This window comes from Mustela putorius, unplaced genomic scaffold, assembly GCF_011764305.1.
Source record: "Mustela putorius furo isolate JIRA1106 unplaced genomic scaffold, ASM1176430v1.1 tig00000129_pilon_pilon_pilon, whole genome shotgun sequence".
Classification (NCBI taxonomy): Eukaryota; Metazoa; Chordata; class Mammalia; order Carnivora; family Mustelidae; genus Mustela; species Mustela putorius.
Genome location: NW_025421290.1, coordinates 5,053,254 through 5,072,263, shown reverse-complemented (window position 1 = coordinate 5,072,263; position 19,010 = coordinate 5,053,254). Strand labels below are relative to the sequence as shown.

General features: G+C 39.4%; 2 protein-coding genes across 3 annotated transcripts in view; one reads left to right on the top strand and one right to left on the bottom strand.

The window, feature by feature from the left end:
• Positions 1-8,479, top strand: part of NEMF (nuclear export mediator factor) — a 52,916-nt gene extending 44,437 nt beyond the window's left edge. Inside the window, exons 26-33 of the mRNA XM_004738736.3 lie at positions 864-1,017; positions 2,223-2,300; positions 2,893-3,090; positions 4,569-4,601; positions 5,458-5,558; positions 5,658-5,701; positions 5,783-5,862; positions 6,136-8,479. Of these exons, the coding sequence (XP_004738793.2) occupies positions 864-1,017; positions 2,223-2,300; positions 2,893-3,090; positions 4,569-4,601; positions 5,458-5,558; positions 5,658-5,701; positions 5,783-5,862; positions 6,136-6,213 (766 nt within the window). The 3' untranslated portion in view covers positions 6,214-8,479. The remainder of the gene's footprint in view (positions 1-863; positions 1,018-2,222; positions 2,301-2,892; positions 3,091-4,568; positions 4,602-5,457; positions 5,559-5,657; positions 5,702-5,782; positions 5,863-6,135) is intronic.
• On the bottom strand, positions 7,433-19,010 carry KLHDC2 (kelch domain containing 2). 2 transcript variants are annotated; one of them, XM_045069187.1, is made up of 14 exons: positions 18,487-18,625; positions 15,815-15,894; positions 14,291-14,345; positions 13,393-13,510; positions 11,525-11,640; positions 11,136-11,217; positions 10,894-10,977; positions 10,309-10,389; positions 10,176-10,234; positions 9,689-9,798; positions 9,212-9,284; positions 8,091-8,178; positions 7,942-7,994; positions 7,433-7,743 (listed from the first exon to the last, which is right to left on the bottom strand). In XM_045069187.1, the coding sequence occupies exons 2-14, from the start codon at positions 15,870-15,872 to the stop codon at positions 7,620-7,622; spliced, it is 1,101 nt and encodes a 366-aa protein (XP_044925122.1). In that variant the 5' UTR covers positions 15,873-15,894; positions 18,487-18,625; the 3' UTR covers positions 7,433-7,619. The 2 variants fall into 2 exon arrangements, with proteins under 2 accessions (XP_044925122.1, XP_004738794.1); XM_004738737.2 differs by lacking the exon at positions 14,291-14,345 and having other exon boundaries at positions 18,487-19,010.

Genomic DNA, 19,010 nt, shown 5'->3' with positions numbered 1-19,010 from the left:
TGTGTTGAGAATGCCATCAGAAGTATACCATGAAGATATATCAGGATGTAGGTAAATGAAGATAATAAGGTCAAAGATTTCAAGGAGAATTAGCATGAACAAAGCAGGGCAGGGATTTGGAAGTAATATGCATAGTGCTTTGGGGAAATGGTAAGTAGACTGAGGTGAGAGGGGAAGAAAATTCATGTTTGTGAACTGGTAGATGATAAGACTGACAAAGTAAACTTGGATCAAAAGTGGAGAACTGATTATCAGAAGCTACCTATTTTTAGACTTGATCCTGAAAATGATGGGAAGAACACTTTTGGAAGATTTTAAATGGGAATGTGAGATAGGTAATCTAGAAGTTCATCCAGAACAGTTTATGGGGGAAATGCTGGAGAAAGGCCTGGGTAGGAAGTGATGAAGACCAGGGCTAGCACAGTGGCACTGGGAATAGAGATTACACAGAGAAAGTATCATAGTAATAGGATTTCCCATTCCTCCTTAATCTGTAACATTATCCATTTATTTATTCAGCTAACCTAGCAACATATTTTATTGAATACCTAAGATCTGCCAAGGCCATGCTGTCACAAAAACTACAAATCCCAGTGCCTGGCCATCAAGGGTGTTGAGGCTACTGAGTAAGGATAAGTCCAAGGTGACAGTGTGTGAAGCCTGGATGACAGAAAGAATGATAAATCCATGAAAGAAGAATATTCAGCTTTTCCTATATGCTGATTTGTGCTGCTTTTATACTACAGCCGGTGGTTATGAAGTTAACCAGACACCAAGATCTTTTATATATTGTACATGTTCCCCTTCCCGTGCAGTATTTTAGGACACTAAGAATTAGATGTTCCCATTCCATTTCTATTTAGGGAAATGAAGAAGAAAAAGCTTCCAAGTGACTCAGGGGATTTAGAAGTGATAGAGGTAAAGGACAAAGAAAAAGAAAATACTCTACACATTGAAGCTCATCAGAACACAAACAAAAGTGTCCCAGCTGTGCAGCCAATGAAACGAGGACAGAAGGTAATAAAACTTTGGGGTGTGAACTTAACGTTAAGGTGAGTCTGTGGTTCACAAATGAAGCTGTGAGTTCTTCTTAATTTTTTAAAGTTTAAGTGAAACAAAAGATGTAGTTTAAAAAAATAATCCTATGAGACTTCCTTTAAGTGGAAATTAAAGAGGTAAGATTCAAGGAACATAGAGCTCATTGTTCTGTGTCCCTTTAAGATCATCTAGATGGAAGCTCTCATTTTATGTAGAATAAGAATTAGAAGTATAGACTTTTAGAAGTCTGAATTATCAATCTTTTATAGTTAAGAGTTCTTTGTGTCCTATTTAAAGAAATCTTCAAAAATTAATAAATTTGTTATTTGGGCCCCAGCTAAGATTAATAAGGATAGAAATCTAGGTGAGGCCTAGAGGTCTATAGTTTTAAAAAATTACTAGGTAATTTGGATCTAATTTTATGTAGCCACATAAAAGAATCACCAGTTTAGTGAGAAAATTCAGTTTTAAGAGCCTTTATCCAGCTTAGCTTTGCTGCCTTGTTTCTTATTCCTCTTTATGTAGGTCCTGGCTCCAACCACATGCAAGGACCTGACTATTACCACACTGTCCTGTCTTTCTCTTTTAATCCTGCTTTTCCTGTATTCCCTGATACTATAAAATTTACTTCAGACTTTCAAGTTGTACTTTCATTTCTTCCCCACAGTTCTTGCTTAAGCTGAAAAAAATCTTTCTCTGAATTACCTTAGAAATGTTTTCATTTAGAGTATGTTGCATTTTTTTAGCACTTTTTCGTTTTATTTTCAGTGTTCCAAAATTCATTGTTCATGCACCACACCCAGTGCTCCATGCAATACGTGCCCTCCTTAATACCCACCACCAGGCTCAACCCACCCCACACCCTTCTCCCCTCCAAAACCGTCAGTTTGTCTCTCAGAGTCCACAGTCTGTCATGGTTTGCCTCCCCCTCTGATTCCCCCAAACTCACTTCTCTCCATCTTCCAATGTATGTTACATTAATTTATCCTTACTCTTACATGTGTCGTCTTCTACCAGATGGTAATTTGAGCCTGAGGACGTGGTTTATCCATCATTTTAGCCTCCACATTATTTATTATAATGGTACCTTCTCAGCAGTTTTGACAAGAGCACCTTTTCTTTATAAACATGTTGACATTTTTTAGCTGCTGAATTTTTCCAAGTAAAGTCTTTTGATTTTGTAGAGTAAAATGAAAAAAATGAAGGAAAAATACAAAGACCAAGATGAAGAAGAACGTGAACTCATCATGAAATTGCTGGGGGTAAGTAACATCCAAACCCATTTTCTTTTTTGTTTTTTATTCATTTTTAGATTTCATTTACTTGATAGTAAGAGAGAAAGAGAGCGAGCGAACGATCAGGTTGGTGCAAGCTAGGGAAGCGTCAGGGAGAAGCAGAAGCAGACTTCCCGCTGAGCAGGGAACCCAATGCAGGGCTTGATCCCAGGACGCTGGGATCATGATCTGACCGAAGGCAGACATTTAAAACCAACTGAGCCACTCACTTACCCATTTCTTTTGCTTTCAAGGGGCATCCAGACCACTGCCTATCCTATGCTAGGATTTAGTACATTTTGTTAAAATAATTGACAATATTGAACATACTGACTTTTTTTTTGTCATAGTGCTCACAGAAGCAGGGTGAACAGCAAGCAGAGGGAGAAGCAAGCTCCCCACTGAGCAGGGAGCCCAGTGCATTACTTGATTCTAGAATCCTGGGATCATGTTCTGAGTGGAAGGCAGATGCTTAACTGACTGAGCCACCCAGGCACCGTCCCCCCAACTTGTTTTTTTTCTTTTAGGTTTTTTTTTTTTTATTAGAGCAAGCTGACTGTTTTAACTCTGTAAATTGAAGTCTGCAGGTTCAAACAAAGAAGAAAAAGGGAAGAAGGGGAAGAAAGGAAAAACAAAGGATGAACCTGTGAAGAAACAGCCCCAGAAACCTAGAGGTGGACCAAGGGCTTCAGACAGCATAAAGAAAGAAACTCCATCCCTTGACGTTGCAACTCATGAGTTACAAGACTTGACCGTAGATGATCCACATGATGATAAGGTAGGGCCACCACACATATGGATATGGGCTTTCACTCCATTAATTCACTAACCACTTCAGGGTTCCCAAGACACAAGGCTTACGTAAGTGCTAAAACCAGGACAAGTGGGAGCCTTATTCTTAATGGAAAGTCATCTTAGAAATATAACCTAAGACTAAATTTCCAAGATGTAAGTATAAAAATGGTCATGTTCATATGATAAAAAGTTTTTTACCTTTAGAAAATTTTATGGAGAGGCTTTATCTGATTCTAGTGGGAACTTAGTTACAATAAGACAAATAATTTGGATTGTCTTGAAGATGAGTAGAAAGTAAATTTGCACTACTCTAGATTTTTCTATAGGAAAAATGCTGTATTATCTTATATAATGTTCAGTGCCTGTACAGCTCAAGTTCCCTAGTGGAAAAACCAGCGAAAAGTGAACATTTATCCAGTTAAGAGGGTTGCCTGATCATTCTATCAACTGAACACAACAAGCCCAGCTTTAAGTGTATCTTGAAATCCTGAGCAAAGGATTTATTACGTTATACAATTGAAAAAAAAAGTGGTTTCACTGAAATTTGTATTAATAGCAGTTAAAAATTTGGTTAGAATCGTGTGCTCTGTTCAGTGCAGATAATGCTTATAGGGATTCTTAATGTACTACTATTTTCTTCTTGCCCTGAACAGTGTTACTGTTTTATAATGTGACAACTCATTTTGATCCTCAGATTTTTATACTATTCTCATATTTGTAATTTATTCTCTAAACTGAAGACTCCTAAATATTGAGGTGTTATGAATTATACATGAGAAATCTGGAGATAATCTAAGAAGAGCAAATGAAAGTAAGCTTACCTTAATATGTGAAAAATTTATCTTAGAACTAATGAACGGAGCATAAAAAATAAAAGTTCTGTTCACCAGGATTCTCCATTTTCCTTTGGCAGACATCAAATTTAGTTGTCATTGTAATTTATCACTTTAACATTGAAAATTGTCATTTTATTTATTTTTTTTTTTAAAAGATTTTATTTATTCATTTTACAGAGAGAGATCACAAGTAGACTGAGAGGCAGGCAGAGAGAGAGAGAGGGAAGCAGGCTCCCTGCTGAGCAGAGAGCCCGATGCGGGACTCGATCCCAGGACCCCGAGATCATGACCCAAGCCGAAGGCAGCAGCTCAACCCACTGAGCCACCCAGGCGCCCCAAAAATTGTCATTTTAAATTTAATTTCCCTATTTTAGCATGCACCCCCATGTGAAAGTCTTTTTTTTTTTTTAAGCTTACAGAGAACAGTGTTTTTTCTCCTTGAATGGCTTTACTCTCTGAAATAGATGTACAACAGAGTTTTGGGACACTGAAGAACTCAGGCTTGGGATCCATAACCTATTGTTTAGATGGGATAGTCTTGTTATATTACTGTTTTTTTCTCCTCATAATCATGTGAAATTTCAATTTAAGTTATAGCTGACTTTTAACATTTTGTTTGGAACAGGAAGAGCAAGATCTGGATCCACAGGGTAATGAGGTATGATTTTTGTGTTGGGGTTCCTGTTATGACACTCAGACTACAGTCTAGTTCCCAGAATATGTGATACACAATTTCTAACTAGTTAAAACTTCTAAGGCTAAGACAAGGTTATAGGCTCTGGAGTCCAGCATTCTGGGGTTGAAGCCCAACGTTGCTACATGTAACTGCAACCTTGAAGCATTATTTTTTGTTCTTCTGTTTCCTCATCTGAAGCATGGGGATGATTGGTCCCTACCAGGAGAGTGTTTGGAGAATATACATAAAGCATTTAGAAAAATCCATGGCACACAGTAAACACTACTTCAGCACCAAACATCTTGTCCAAGTTTTATTCATGTTGCTAAATAAATATGGTTAATCTTGTAGGCAGGCAGCCCACAAAATGGCAACTCTAAGAAGCCTGTAAGAATAGGCAAAAGTTGTTTTGGTGGGGGAGGGGTAATGGCTAGAAAATCCCCCCAGTCAAGAACTGGTGGTGTAGCCAAAGTATCAGTCCCGTTTCCAGGCAATGGATTTAAATCTATTTGTAGTCATTATTATACATCATTTTAATCCATAGTAGTTTTCTGCAACAGATAACATCCAGCAAGTTTTTTCTCCCTTAAATGTATTTACAAATTTACGGGTATTATTTTTGAAAATCATTCTTCTCATTTCTCATTATGCTAGACAAAAATTTTAGTAGTAAAGAATATAAACACCATTGGCCTTAAATTCTTTGGACCTAGAAATAGAAAGCAGAGCTTAAGACTTAAGTCTATCAGAAAAAAATAAAAATATATTGAGATATTGGACTTTTCCTTCTTTAGGACTGGTTAAGAATTTTATAATTGTTTTTGTTTTCCCTTTTTAGGAAAATCTCTTTGACTCTTTGACTGGACAGCCACATCCTGAAGATGTATTACTGTTTGCCATTCCAATATGTGCCCCTTACACCACCATGACAAACTATAAGTAAGTGATCTATAGTTTACTCAAAACTATTGACACAACAGTGACTTATGAATGGTTTTGTAATCTCTGTTCAGTAACACACATAATTCCTTTTTAAAGATACAAAGTGAAACTTACTCCTGGAGTTCAGAAAAAGGGAAAAGGTATTTAAAAATTTTTTTGAATTACGATTTTGAACATGTTTTCACAAAACAGAAAGAGATTACTCTGTCTTCTACTTACAGCTGCAAAAACAGCCTTGAATAATTTCATGCATTCCAAAGAAGCAACAGCAAGAGAAAAAGACTTATTTCGCAGTGTAAAGGTAAAGTATTCCTCCTGAAGTCTGGAGATCGGTGGTGCAGATACAAATGTTAGCAGTTATAGTTTCCTACTTTCCGTTGTTTATTCAGTAGACGCAAGCAGCAGTTATTGTTTTGGTATACAATGTCTTACTAGAAGCAGTGTAAAGTAAAATCATTTCAGTTGAAAATTTTCGAAATGCCTTTCTTTTGACAGCAGAGAACACATAACTGTCATAAAAGAAATCTGACCACCATATAGAATATGAAGATATTCAGCAATTCTCTTTTTTTAGGACACGGATTTATCAAGAAACATTCCTGGCAAAGTCAAAGTGTCTGCACCTAATCTTCTGAATGTAAAAAGGAAATAGCTGAAATGAAATCCTAAAATATTTGAGAAGAGCCAATTTTATAGCCTTTTGGAAGTTCACAGATGAAAACACCGTGCAACAAGACTTCCGCATTTAAAACAAATGAACTAAATATTGCCTTGCTATATTCACCAAAAGGACTTTGGGGTTTTTTTTTTCCAGTTTTTTAGAGAGGAAACACTATGATAGGATTTCCTAAAATATTTGTGGACAGTTAAATGCTAATTGTATATATCTGTAGTTATCCTACAGGTTCTTGAAATTTGGGAGGTTAATACTAAGTTTTCATTTCATGTTATAAAGAAGTCAAGTGAAGTGGCTCAGTTGCTTAGACTATTGACTTGTTAGTCTGCCATATAGAACATCTAATACATCTTTTCCGCACAGGCCAGTCACAAGATTTTTTTTGTTTTGTGTTTTTCTGGTGGTATGGTGTCGGGGGGTTAAATATTTAGGATTAAGTCTTGGAAACCTTCTGCCTTTACTTATCCTTGTCAAAAAATATATTAGACCATATTTAAAATACACATAACGCCTAGAAAAAATTGGCATTGTTCATTTCCATGCATTTACATAATTTCAGTTTTCATCCTGATTTCTTTCTCGTACTCTCAGTTTTATACCAATTTATTTTCTACCTCTAGTAATTATCAGCATGTTACAGATTATCTTAACCTATGATATCATAAGTGCACTTTTAGGCTTATCACTAAAGACTCCTGACCCAGCTCCTCTTATCTCCTAACAGAAGAGAGAACTAAGTCCTATATCATTCCCATTCTTTGATGAGCTAAAAAACTGTTAATTATTAAATGATTAGACAATAGCTACCTACAGTCAATATGACCACTGGCCCCACCCCTATACCAAAGCATTAATAAGGTCAAGTACTAAACAGCTGTTGGACCTTCCAGAATTTCTTTAACCAGCTTAGTCCTGTTGGGAATATTTCTTCATTTGAAATTAATGTTAAAAAAAAAAAAACCAAACCTTTGTAATTATATAGCCTAGTATTGTAAGTACCAAGACTACTCTTGCCATTAAAGAAAAATACTAATTTTAAAAAATAACATCACCATTTTGATAGTGGTAATAATAATTAGTATCATGTTTCTATAGCTATATATCCTGAAGTTACCAAAAAGTAAGTATAACAACCATTCCTTGGGGTAAAAAGCCCAAGTATTAATTTTCTTTTGCTTTAACAGAAGACAGTTACTGGTGTTAAATACATTTATTGTAAACTTTAGACACAAAAATAGGTTCTCTAGGCCATTCACATGCACATTAAAACCAAAAAGCTGCAAACTACAACAATGCATATAATTATACAAATGATGCCACTCTTTGATGTTTACAGAATTGCTGTCCATGCAAGGGGATCAGAGGCATGATCTATGAAGCCTTTAAGATCCAGAAGTGTTGTTACTACCAAACCTCTGATTAACACTGTGAAGTAAGTGTTTTGGAAGGCAGTTCCATGAGTTGGCTAACATTTCCTTAAAGCAAATGACTGCTTCTAAGCTTAGCCTGAAAGGGGACAAGAAAAAAATAATTTGAAAACTTAAGAAAAAACAGCATGCCCCTCTCCCCCAGAAAAAACACTTTAAAGATTTTCGCAGGAACTGGTTAATTATATCATTGAAAGCTTGTTATTGCCCTTAATCTATAAACCTGGTTTTTCAAAAGCACAATTTAAAATGAAGTACGAAGTAAGAAGTTACTCACCTTACAAGAGATTTTGGTTGAACTGAAAATATAAGTATTTCATTACTGTGTGCCTGAAAAATAGAAAGAAAACATATAAAACTAAGTACTCCACAAGTAAGTTTCAGAAATATTATAAAGTGTCCTTTTAACTAGGGTAGTATACTTACAGCTCTGTGATGGACAAGAAGGTTATTGGCGCATCCACCAAAAACAATTACTTCTCCTTCGTCACTGGCACAAGCTGTATGCCATAACCTGTATTTAAAACAAAAGCTTGAGTTTGAAGTTACCCAAACACCAAAATGACAATTTATACTACAGAAGAGAATGATGAAATAAAGACTAGAGATCTTTAATACAGACCAGAAACATGGTGAGAAGCAATTATCTTAAGCAGCAAACGCCAGGGGAAAAAACCAATTAATGTCTGTTTTATCTGATGTTATCATTTTATCTCTCTGGTCCAGTCCTAATTTATGCAATGAGAGGTTTGAACTGAATGATCTGTTCTCTAGGTCTTTGTTAGCAATAAAAATCTTACGGGAGATGTGTGGTATATGCCCTCTCGATCTTTTCACAGCAGGGCCAGTCGACCTTACACAAAACATCTGAAGAATGCAGAGTCTGCCTGAGATACTCCCAAGAATCAGGCCTGGTAATTCTATGGAAAAATTTTTTGTGCCAAATGAAGCCTTTGTACATAAGTGTACTTAAATTAGAGGCTTGGGGGGAAAATGCAGGCTGACCTACTTAAATGTGCTTTGAATACCAGTTGTGACTAGATCATATCCTCTGGCAATTCTTTGTAACAATTCTGACATTAACAGAAAGAACTCTTCTTTTGGGGTGATTTGACTTAATATTTGTTAGTGCTACTGCAAATCTGATGGAAGTTTTTTCCCACTGACATTGTTCAAGGTTCTGGAATTCTCTTCTTTCCAGTTACTTTTCTTAAATGGCAATCATAGAAACAGTTGAATTTACTTGAGAAAAGAGCTTGACTATAAATTTTAGCTACATCAATTTTATGAAAAAAGCAGCAGCAAAAGTCAAAGTCCAGCTCTGTTTTTTATGCATAGTGACAGAAGAGAAAGTATTCGATAGTAGGATAACAGTGTTGTTTTTTTTTTTCTTTCAAGAGGTATGATGTGAACCTTAGTGAGTGCTAGGATTTTTATAAGAACGAGGGATTTAATGCAGCCATAATTTCCTCTCTCATTACCAGTCTTGTACATCTTTATCGACCTCAAGTATTCAGTATAAGAATTACTTTTTAAATAGTTCATACCTTGGTTTTTCAGTATAGGGATGATTAAACTGTATCCATTCATTTTTACTGATGCAGTAAGTCCAGGCATCACCTGATGAAAGCAAAGAGAGAACAGCCATGAAGTATGTTATTTTGTCAATAGGACACTGGTAATTAAAGGGCACAGCTTTAGCAAGAAACGTAATAAATCAGATTGTGAGTACAAACAGGAAGTATATATCCTTTATTTTTTCCCCCTCTGCAATTAACCAAATAGGCCAGCCCTTTGCCTGTTACAATCCTTCAGTAGGGCTTTTAAGTGTTGCACTGGACAGAATCAATTGATGTCCTAATATAAAAACAATTACAGGTTTGTTATAGAATCAAAATTAATAGCAAACCTTCCAACCAACCCTATAGCCCTCTGATACATCTAAAATAAACTAATCTCTCTAGCTATTCACAGATCACATATGAATGATATTTAATGATTTCTTGTATTTTTAAAAGACTTACTTAGTGGCTGTTTATCAGTGGTAAATCCTCCAAAAAGAAAGAGATGATCTGAAGAAACTGGTGTTAGTGAGTGCCAAGATCGGCCCACTGGGCATATGCCTTGTGGAATTCTGAAAACAGCAGCTAAGTTATAATCTGTGTTTAAAAGCAGCCATTTAATAGAAATACTGAAGAAGTTTTCTTTTAAAGCTTATATAGAATTATGAAAAAAAGACTTGAAATTTAAAAAACCTCTTGGTATTAATAGCTACATGCTTTGGAATTAACTATGTTCTTAGAAGATAAAGTCAACTTCAGACTTATCAACAATGAGCATATGCTGTGTGCCAGGTACAGTATGGGAATGGGAAATTAAAAAAAATTCCTTTAAGGATCTAGTCATCATGTTTAAGTTTTCCGTTACAGAAAATTTAAGGAAATACATTATATACTGATAACAGAAGAAAAATTAAATATCTTAAAAATAATTATCTAAAGTGATACATACAATTCGTTCCACTCCCACGTATCCAGATTAAGATAGTGAAGATCATTCATTCTAGCGTCCTGAAAAAGGATAATTAAGTAACTATCATTTTGAATGACTTAAAAACAATCCTTGAAACTATTCCTACACTTACTCGATATCTGCCTCCAAACACAAAGCCTTTGTTTCCAACAGTTGCACAGGCGTGGGCAGCACGAGGTGAAGGTGCTTTACCCTATAAAAATCAAAAGAAATTTTTAAAAATAAGTACAAGTCTTCTCTGGATATGGGATGAGGATATGCAAGACACCTGGGCTTTCAAGCTAAGGTGCACGTGTCTGTACTACAGCTTCGAACTGTAATTCTGCATTTGAGTCTATTACTGAATGCGCTAGCTAACAGAACACTTATTTCTATCTTTTAAAATTAAAGGTAGCATATTATATGACACCTGTGTCAGATGAAAAAGAAATCTAGTATTTTGAGTAAATTACAGTCTAGTGCTAGGTCATTTATCTAGTTACAAACAATACCCCTTAACATCTATTAGATAATGGATACTGGGTTAGTTTATATATTCCCTAAACTTTTCTGAGGTGTGGACTCCTCCTTGGAGAAAAATGAAAGCAGTGGACCTTCTCCAGGAAAACAGGAATGAACTGTCCATTTTTGCCACCTCCCAACCCTTTCTCCTCCAAGAACCCTTGCTTTAATAATTCATTATTCTTCAGTAACTCACAGTAGTGATAGGCTGACTCCAGATAAATGTTTCAGTGTCTAAAATATGTACATGATCATTCCATCCTCTTGGGTGGCTTGAATTCTACAGAAAATGAATAAGAATCTGAGTTATTTTACAAATGTTTATAAAATTATATAGCTTTGTCTGGTTTATGAATAAGGCAAAATGAGTAAGACTAGCAGACATACATTATTTCAACATACCAAGAAGGCCATATCCAAAGACAAAACTTCACTTACCCAAAAAGATGTTTCATCAAATTCAAAAGTTCCCAAAACTTTATCTTCAGGTAAATATCCATAACCTCCAAAAAATATTAACCTGTTTGATAGAAAGCCAAGACACTAAAAATTCATCCACAGGTTAGGAAGATTCAAGAAGTTTTTCTTTTGTCATGCTACTGAAGAGGCACACTTACATATATAAAACACTTACTCACATAATAGTGGCTACTAGGGCTGATTACGTCTTAGGTGCTATGTTAAGCACTTTGGTGTATTAATTCACTTAACCCTCATATGGGCCCTAGAAGGTATGTTCTAAGGTTATAGTGGTTATTGTCTAAGGATACTTGAATGGCAAACCATTTTGCACATAAAAACTCAAACCTATGGGGCTGCTAACTCACTTGTTTTTATATACCCAGACGCCAAGTTTGTCCTTTGATGATGGAGGAATTCCTTGGCAATCAATCCTTTCCCACTGTAATACTCTGTCAGTAGACCTTGAATCCAGCATGTAGAACTGTTAGAAGCAATGATTTCAGTTAGATTTGGTTATGCGCAAGAAATTCAACTTGGCATTTAATTTTATTGTGATTTAACAATAACAGGAATGTCATCAATTCAGTTCTCCTAAAAGTGTGACTATAGACTGTTACAGGTCTGAGTCTACATAAGGAGCTTATGCCAGAATGTAAATTACCTAAGTCACCAGGACCCTGTTTAGCTCATTTTTTCTGCCAGTAGCCTCATGGATTTGTATTCTGTGCCTTATTACATAGGTACTTTGAGTCATACTGATCTAATTTATGGGTATGAAGATGGTATTACCAAAAAATTTCAACTCAGCACTTTCACCTTCAATTTGAATTTAACAAACACATCATGTAAGTGCCTACTTAATCCTTTAAGATTTATCCTTAGCTGCTACAGTTAAGTATTGGTCTTTCTTTCAGAGGGTTCCCATCCAGGCACTTGAATAAATGATCATTGTGTGTGTGTGTGTGTGTGTGTGTGTGTGTGTGTGTGTGTATCCCCAGCTTCTTGATACATTAACTACTCCCATTTTTCTGTCCAGCTCTAAAGCCACAGCTTGTTTCCCAAGCTGCTTCAGGTTGTGTCAAAGTTACCTTTCTCTGCCTTGGTCCTGAAAAACACATGGTTCTGCTATAGCCTACGGGTGCGCCTCACAAAATCTTCGAGGCACAGAACCCTTTCTGCAAACAAAATCTTCAGCAAGGGCCTCACTGAAGTGAAGCTACACTTTTTAAAATGCAGTCGGGAAGGGTGGTCTGGAGCCTGCCCGACACCAGTATGCTTGCCCCACAAGTGTCCCAAGACCTGTCAAGGTAATCTGTAGAGCACCTAGGAGTACACTTTACAACTATGTCAGCTGAATGTTCCAACCACACCAAACCACCTGGCATTTCCATGAACAAGACATACTGCTTATACCTCTGCCTCTTTGACATCTGTATCTTGGCTACCCCCTCCAGTTATGATTCAGTTCAACCCTCCTGGGTGAAGATTTTCCTTATTCTGTTCCTCCATCCTGCCAAACACAGTGTCAAGGTTTCTTTTCAGATTTAACAATATTTACTGAGCTATTACACTGTGAGCCAGGCTCTGTCTATCTCCTTATATGCTACTGAAATCATCTATTTCTTGTATGTGTCCCTTTTAGAATGTGAGTTCCTAGGGTGGGGACTGTATCATTCATCTCTGTGTCTCCAGTATCTAACCGAGTGCTCAGAGTATAAGGTGATAAGTTGCTAAATAAATTTATGAGTCTCCCTAAATCATACGCACCTTTCTGACTGACATTTGTGTCTTACTGGCTTGAGAGAACAACTATTATCTTTTTCCTATTTGGAAAAAAACACCAACAAAGTCTGAACAATAGTATTTTATGGTGCCATATTAGAGGAATGTTCTGGTCTGCTATTTTTTACCCTGCCCCTCATGACTGCATCTCATTTTCAACTGGTTTATTAATACTCTTCTAATACCCGAGGGTTCTCCAGAGAGCACAAACAAAACCACTTAGGAAATCACTGCAAATAAGTATCAACCAAAGTTGATTTTACCAAAGGCCTAGAAAAATACCAAAGGTACCAAAAGGTACACAAAAATACTAAAATGCACATTCATACCATTATCACATACATGTATTAAGCTGGGACAGGATTAAGTGTGGGCTAACCTTAGAAATCTCAAGTTGTCTGAGAGTAAAAGAGTAAAATTGCCTTAAACCATAATCCTTAGAAACACTAACCTTATTCGTATTGCCTCTTGAATGGTGTCCTCCAAACAAGTAGAGCACCCTGTCTACGCACACAGCACAGCTTCCTGACATGGAAGGAGGAACATCTCCCTCCGTGTTAATTTTTTTCCTGAGGGCAGAAAAAACAATGTGAACGTTTTGCAAAAGGAAAGAAATGCAAGAGTTACTCATTTCTCTTCTATCCCCACCACAAAGGGGAAAAATAAAATAGGCTGGCCAACTAGATGACACCCAGGGTCTCTTGTAGCTCTAAATTTAATCCTGAAGTTCTTCCTCCTCACCGGCCCTCCAGGCAACGCCAGCTGCTGCTACGCCTGGGCCGCCTGGGCCGCTGCTGCTACACAAGGGCTGCGGGAGCTAAGGAACATAGTGGCTCAAACTAAATTCTTTATTGACTTAACCAGTGGCTCTTTTGTTTTCGATTTTGAGGGAGCCAGGAACCCCAAAGGAAAACTTCATCCCACTCCTGGCCGATTAATTCAAGTTATGTTTTATTCAGTCACCTTTTAGCCATTCAAATGACTAGACCTTATGTAAAATTACAGGCAGTTAGTACTTACTGTAGGCCAGGCACTCCTCTGAGTGCTTTGCATGCCTTAAATCATTCTCAACCTAAAAATGAATCTGTATCAAAAAGTCCTAAGAAATCTAGGATTCAGAATATTAACAGAATGGTTAAGGTCTTCTCATTTTATCACTTTATGCTAAGCTTTAAATTTTGGTAGGGTTATTTTTACAAATCCTTTATGGGGCTGAATGTTTTAAGAAGTTTGTAGAACTCCCCTCTTAAGGAATACTATTATAAATTTCCAATTCTCCTTAAAAAAAAAAAAAAAAGACCAAACAGCTCACATCAACACTGATTTGCTAGGTACAGAAATAATCTTGCCTTTTTAGTTGAACTCTTAAATCAGGCGGGACCACTACTCTCCTAGTTCTGTGATCTAGAATATGCAAAATATGTAAAGGGCACAGAGTTCTTAACAGAGCAAACCATGGAGAAGACTACTTTATAAATCCCCAAACATGGCTGACCCAGCATTTTAAGAACCACGTTAATTCTGCCAAGAACATACTCTTGAGTACCACTGTTAGGAGACTGGCAAAAGATCTTTTCAGAATGGTTTGTTTTTTGTTTTTTAAGTATTAAAGATACCTGCATTGAAATTTTAATGTTAGGGCTCATTAGAATACCACCTTTATTTCTAGCAGATAAAATCTAGAAATCCTTTTCTCATTTACCATATAACAGAAGATATAACATCTTGAAAAAAAATATATGGAACTTTTACCGTATATCCGTTCCAGGACCTGAAGCCTCTACTTCTTTAATATTACAAGGATACTTTATAGAGCTCTGAACAGAAGTGTCTTCCAAAGTCATGAAAGTACCAAATTACTGAACTACTGAAGAACTGCTAATGTATCGAAGCTTAGCAGCTAAGCTGAACTAGCAGAACACTGTTTTTAGAACAGTTTTGTATCTTTAAATAAGATCTTTTTACTCTAATAGAATGGGCTTTACAGAGGTTTTTTTTGTTGGTTGTTTTTTTTTTTTTTTAAGATTTTATTTATTTGCCAGAGATAGAGAGTACACACAAGCAGGCAGAGAGGCAGGCAGAGGCAGCGAGAGAAGCAGGCTCCCCGCAGAGCAAGGAGCCCGATGTGGGACTCGATCCCAGGACCTTGGAATCATGACCTGAGCCGAAGGCAGCGGCTTAACCAACTGAGCCACCCAGGCGTCCCTGTTGGTTTTTTTTTAAGGTTTATTTTATTTTTTAAAGATTTTATTTATTTGTCAGAGAGAGGGAGCGAGAGCGAGCACAGGCAGACAGAATGGCAGACAGAGACAGAGGGAGAAGCAGGCTCCCTGCCGAGCAAGGAGCCCGATGTGGGACTCGAACCCAGGACGCTGGGATCATGACCTGAGCCGAAGGCAGCTACTTAACCAACTGAGCCACCCAGGCGTCCCTTAAGGTTTATTTTATTGAGAGAGAGGGGAGAGGGAGAGAATGTCCAAGCAGATTCCCTGCTGAACATAGAGCTTAAGTTGGGGCTCAATCTCACAACCCTGAGATCATGACCTGAGCCAAAACCAAGAGTCAGACACTTAACTGACAAGAGCCACCCAGACACCCCTAGAGTTTCTTTTTTTTTTTTTTTTAAGATTTTATTTATTTATTTGACAGACAGATCACAAGTAGGCAGAGAGGCAGGCAGAGAGAGAGAGGAGGAAGCAGGCTCCCTGCTGAGCAGAGCGCCTGTTGCGGGGCTCGATCCCAGGTCCTGGGACCATGACCTGAGCCGAAGGCAGAGACTTTAACCCACTGAGCCACCCAGGCGCCCCTAGAGTTTCTTTTTACTTGCAATCTTATTTGAACTTTTTAGTCTCCCTCATAATATCCACAGTTACCATCTTCCGGTCTCCATGTTGTAGATCCATAGTTCTTCTCTAGGCAGATAAAAGTCATATAGTCCTCTGACTTGATTACTCTAAGAATAAAAAAATAGCAAATATAAAAAATAATTGGTATTCTAAAGAGGCACTATTATGTACTTTTCATATCTATCTTGAGATATTAATGAGAGTTATGAGAAGTTAAATAGGTCTTACAATTCGATTCCATCAAATGGACAACCATCCCTACCTCATGCCACATACTCAAGGTAATATGGACAACCCAACCCTGAGTTCAAGCTTTTGATAGAGCAGTTGCGATAACGCAGACAGTTGAGAGATCTCTGGGAAATCTCCAAGGCCACTTCATGCTGAACAGACAACGCTCCAACTTTCAGCTGCATGTCTTTAGGAGAGGTTGCCTGTGCCGTACCTTGCATGCTACAAACTCGTCTACTGGGTAAGTGCCTGACCCACTAATGCACCACGTCACTTTCTAGCCATTTTCTCCTTGCATCCATTTGTTCTCTACCAAGAAACGGGGCAGAACTGCACATGTGCAATTAAGTCCATATGCAAAATTTTAAGTTCCTTCTTCTGCTCCAGTTCCCTTCAGGCAATAATTCTTAACAAAATGTTCTTACCGTATGTCAGAACTAGCTGAGCTCTTTCAGTAGATTACTTCATTTAATCCTCTCAACAACCCTCAAAAGCAGTTACTCCAAGAAAACAGGCTTTTTGGGTTTTTTCTTTAGAGAGGTAAGTAATTTGCCCAAAGTTACTTGTAAGTAACAGTGGAACCAGGATTCAACTCTCCTTTCCTTGAATTTGCAACTGCAATTGAGGTCCAATCTCCACAACCTTTGAAGCTCCCTGGTCACTTTTTGAACAATGTCAACATGTGCATGAACAATAGCAGTTCATGGAGAATGGGTGTCAGAGTCCAATAAGCTTGTATAGTAAGCAGTATACAGAAATCAAGGAGGTGGCCATGTAAATATTTTCTATTCCACCACTTACAAGTGAAGAGAAGGCTGGAAGCAAGATAGCAGACTGAGCGGGGACAGACCAGCCTCACCCGAAGAGGAGAACACACTACTGTCCAGGAAGCTAAGGTTTATTGCCTTCAAAACAATCTCCAAAGGCTTCTCAGGGTTCTAGCCAAAATACTGGGGACAACCCATTTTGGAACCACCTGCTGACTTCATTGATCATGCCTCCCTCCTGCTTAAGTCCTAGGCATCCAGGCCCTCAAAAATTCACCAAAAATCTTCCTGACCACCCCCCTAGTAGCCCCACTCCCCGAAGTCAAGTCCTATTCCCTCAACGCTAATTTCTACAAACAGAATTATGAATAAGTAGCTTAGACCAAAATGTGACTAAACAGGCTGACTTCTCCAACAGAATTATTTACAGTTTAATAAGTGTCTCTACATACCTGCCCCCCTTCCTCCTACCAAGTACCTGCCTCTAAACACACATATTCTTTGGACCCTAAGTTAAACACTGCAGATTAATTAGGACTGGCCAAAAAAAAAAAAAAAATGCTCTTGTTAAACTAAATGAATTCATCAGGACAGCCATAGCAGCTTATTCCATCTGCCTTTTTTGACAGTTATCAGCTATGATCAGGTCAGCTGTGCCAGAAGTTTTATTTTACCAGAGTCAAAATAAATAATCAAAGGCACAGCTGTAGTGGACCAGATTTCAAGCATATGGGGGTGGGAAGATCAATTTTAAGACCAAAACGGACTAAAAAAGTATTTTTGGTAGGAATGGATCAGAGCCACGCCAGTAGTAAATGCAATGAGCAAATTCTAGAACGCGGTTACTGGGAAGCTCTAACAGCAGAAAGGCAGAAGTAGTAGTGAACAAGGTTTAAATAGGAGACATCTGGGGAGGATTCCCCAGCCAGAGGCAGCAAGAAATGCAACTGGCTCTCAACTGGTAACCAATCCCATTGCTTATGATTAGGAGTAAAAGAACTGATTTGGTGGTTACACTTGTTGCTGGTTTTTGTTTTGTTTTGTTTTGGCGGAGCCCTTTCCGATACTTTTGACAAGGGTTTTTTCTGAAAAATGTTCAGCTGAAACTGAAAGGAAACCAGCCCTACAATGTTCACACAACAGGTGACGGCCATCTGCACAGGTGTAGCTCGGACTCCTGAGCAGAAGGGAAGGTGGAATTAGGCGATTCCTGCGGCCTTCGGGAATTCCAGGGAGTTTTCCCAGACCTGAGTTACCCCATAAGCGGGCAACAGAATCCGTGGGCCAAATGACCTCAGCTCCAGAGGGTGAAGTGCTCCCCAGCGGGCCAGATAAACGGTTACGGGTGACATCACACGTCACCTCTTACACTGGTCCCCCCCAACCTTTTAAAATAAAACACGCTCGGGGCCGTGCGCCACCCAATGCGCCCTCCCCCAAATAACGCTCCAACTTCCACCAGCGCCCGGGGGCCGGGCCCGGGGGCGGCGCGGGCTTTGGAAGCGGCGGGCTAGCGTGACAACAGCCCAGGCGCGTCGGGACGGGCTGGGGGACTGGCGAGGAGACCCCCGATCGCGCGAAAAATGCACGGACGGGCAGAGTCGCGTCGCGGGGGGCACCGGGCGGCCGCTCTGGCCTGCCCGCGGACCCGGACTCGGGGACCAGCCGAACGACGGCCGCCGCGGCCGCCCGCCCACTGACCTTGTAGCCGCCCCAGACGAACATGTGGCGCCCGTCGCCCACCGCTACGTGGCCGCTGCGCTCGGCCGGGCAGGCGAGCTCCATGGACTCGTAGCCCTCGTAGGCTGGCCCCGGCAAGTCATCCGCCCGCAGATCCTCGTTGCCATCAGCCATCTTGAGGCTGCACTTTTGTTCACCAACAATCCTCACACGCGCGAGGGGGGAAGAGACAAAGGAAAAAGAAGAAATGCACGGCGGCGAGAGGCGAGCAGAAGGCGGCGGCGAAAGGGACGGCGTCAAGGCCGCTCGCTGGCCGCCCGCTCGCCGCCCGCGCCCTCCCAGCCCTCCTCAGCGAGGACAGCCTCTCCGCCGCCTGGGCTGCGCCGCGGGGTCGCGGGCCGGGGGCGGCGGCGGCGGCGGCGGTGGGGTCCCGCCGGGAGCACGACGCAAAGAGGGTCCACTCGGGGCCAAGCCTAGCTTCCAGCCCGCCCGCCCCGCCTCCAGCTCGCCTCCCGCCGCCGCCGGCCCTTGTTTACGGTGCGGCC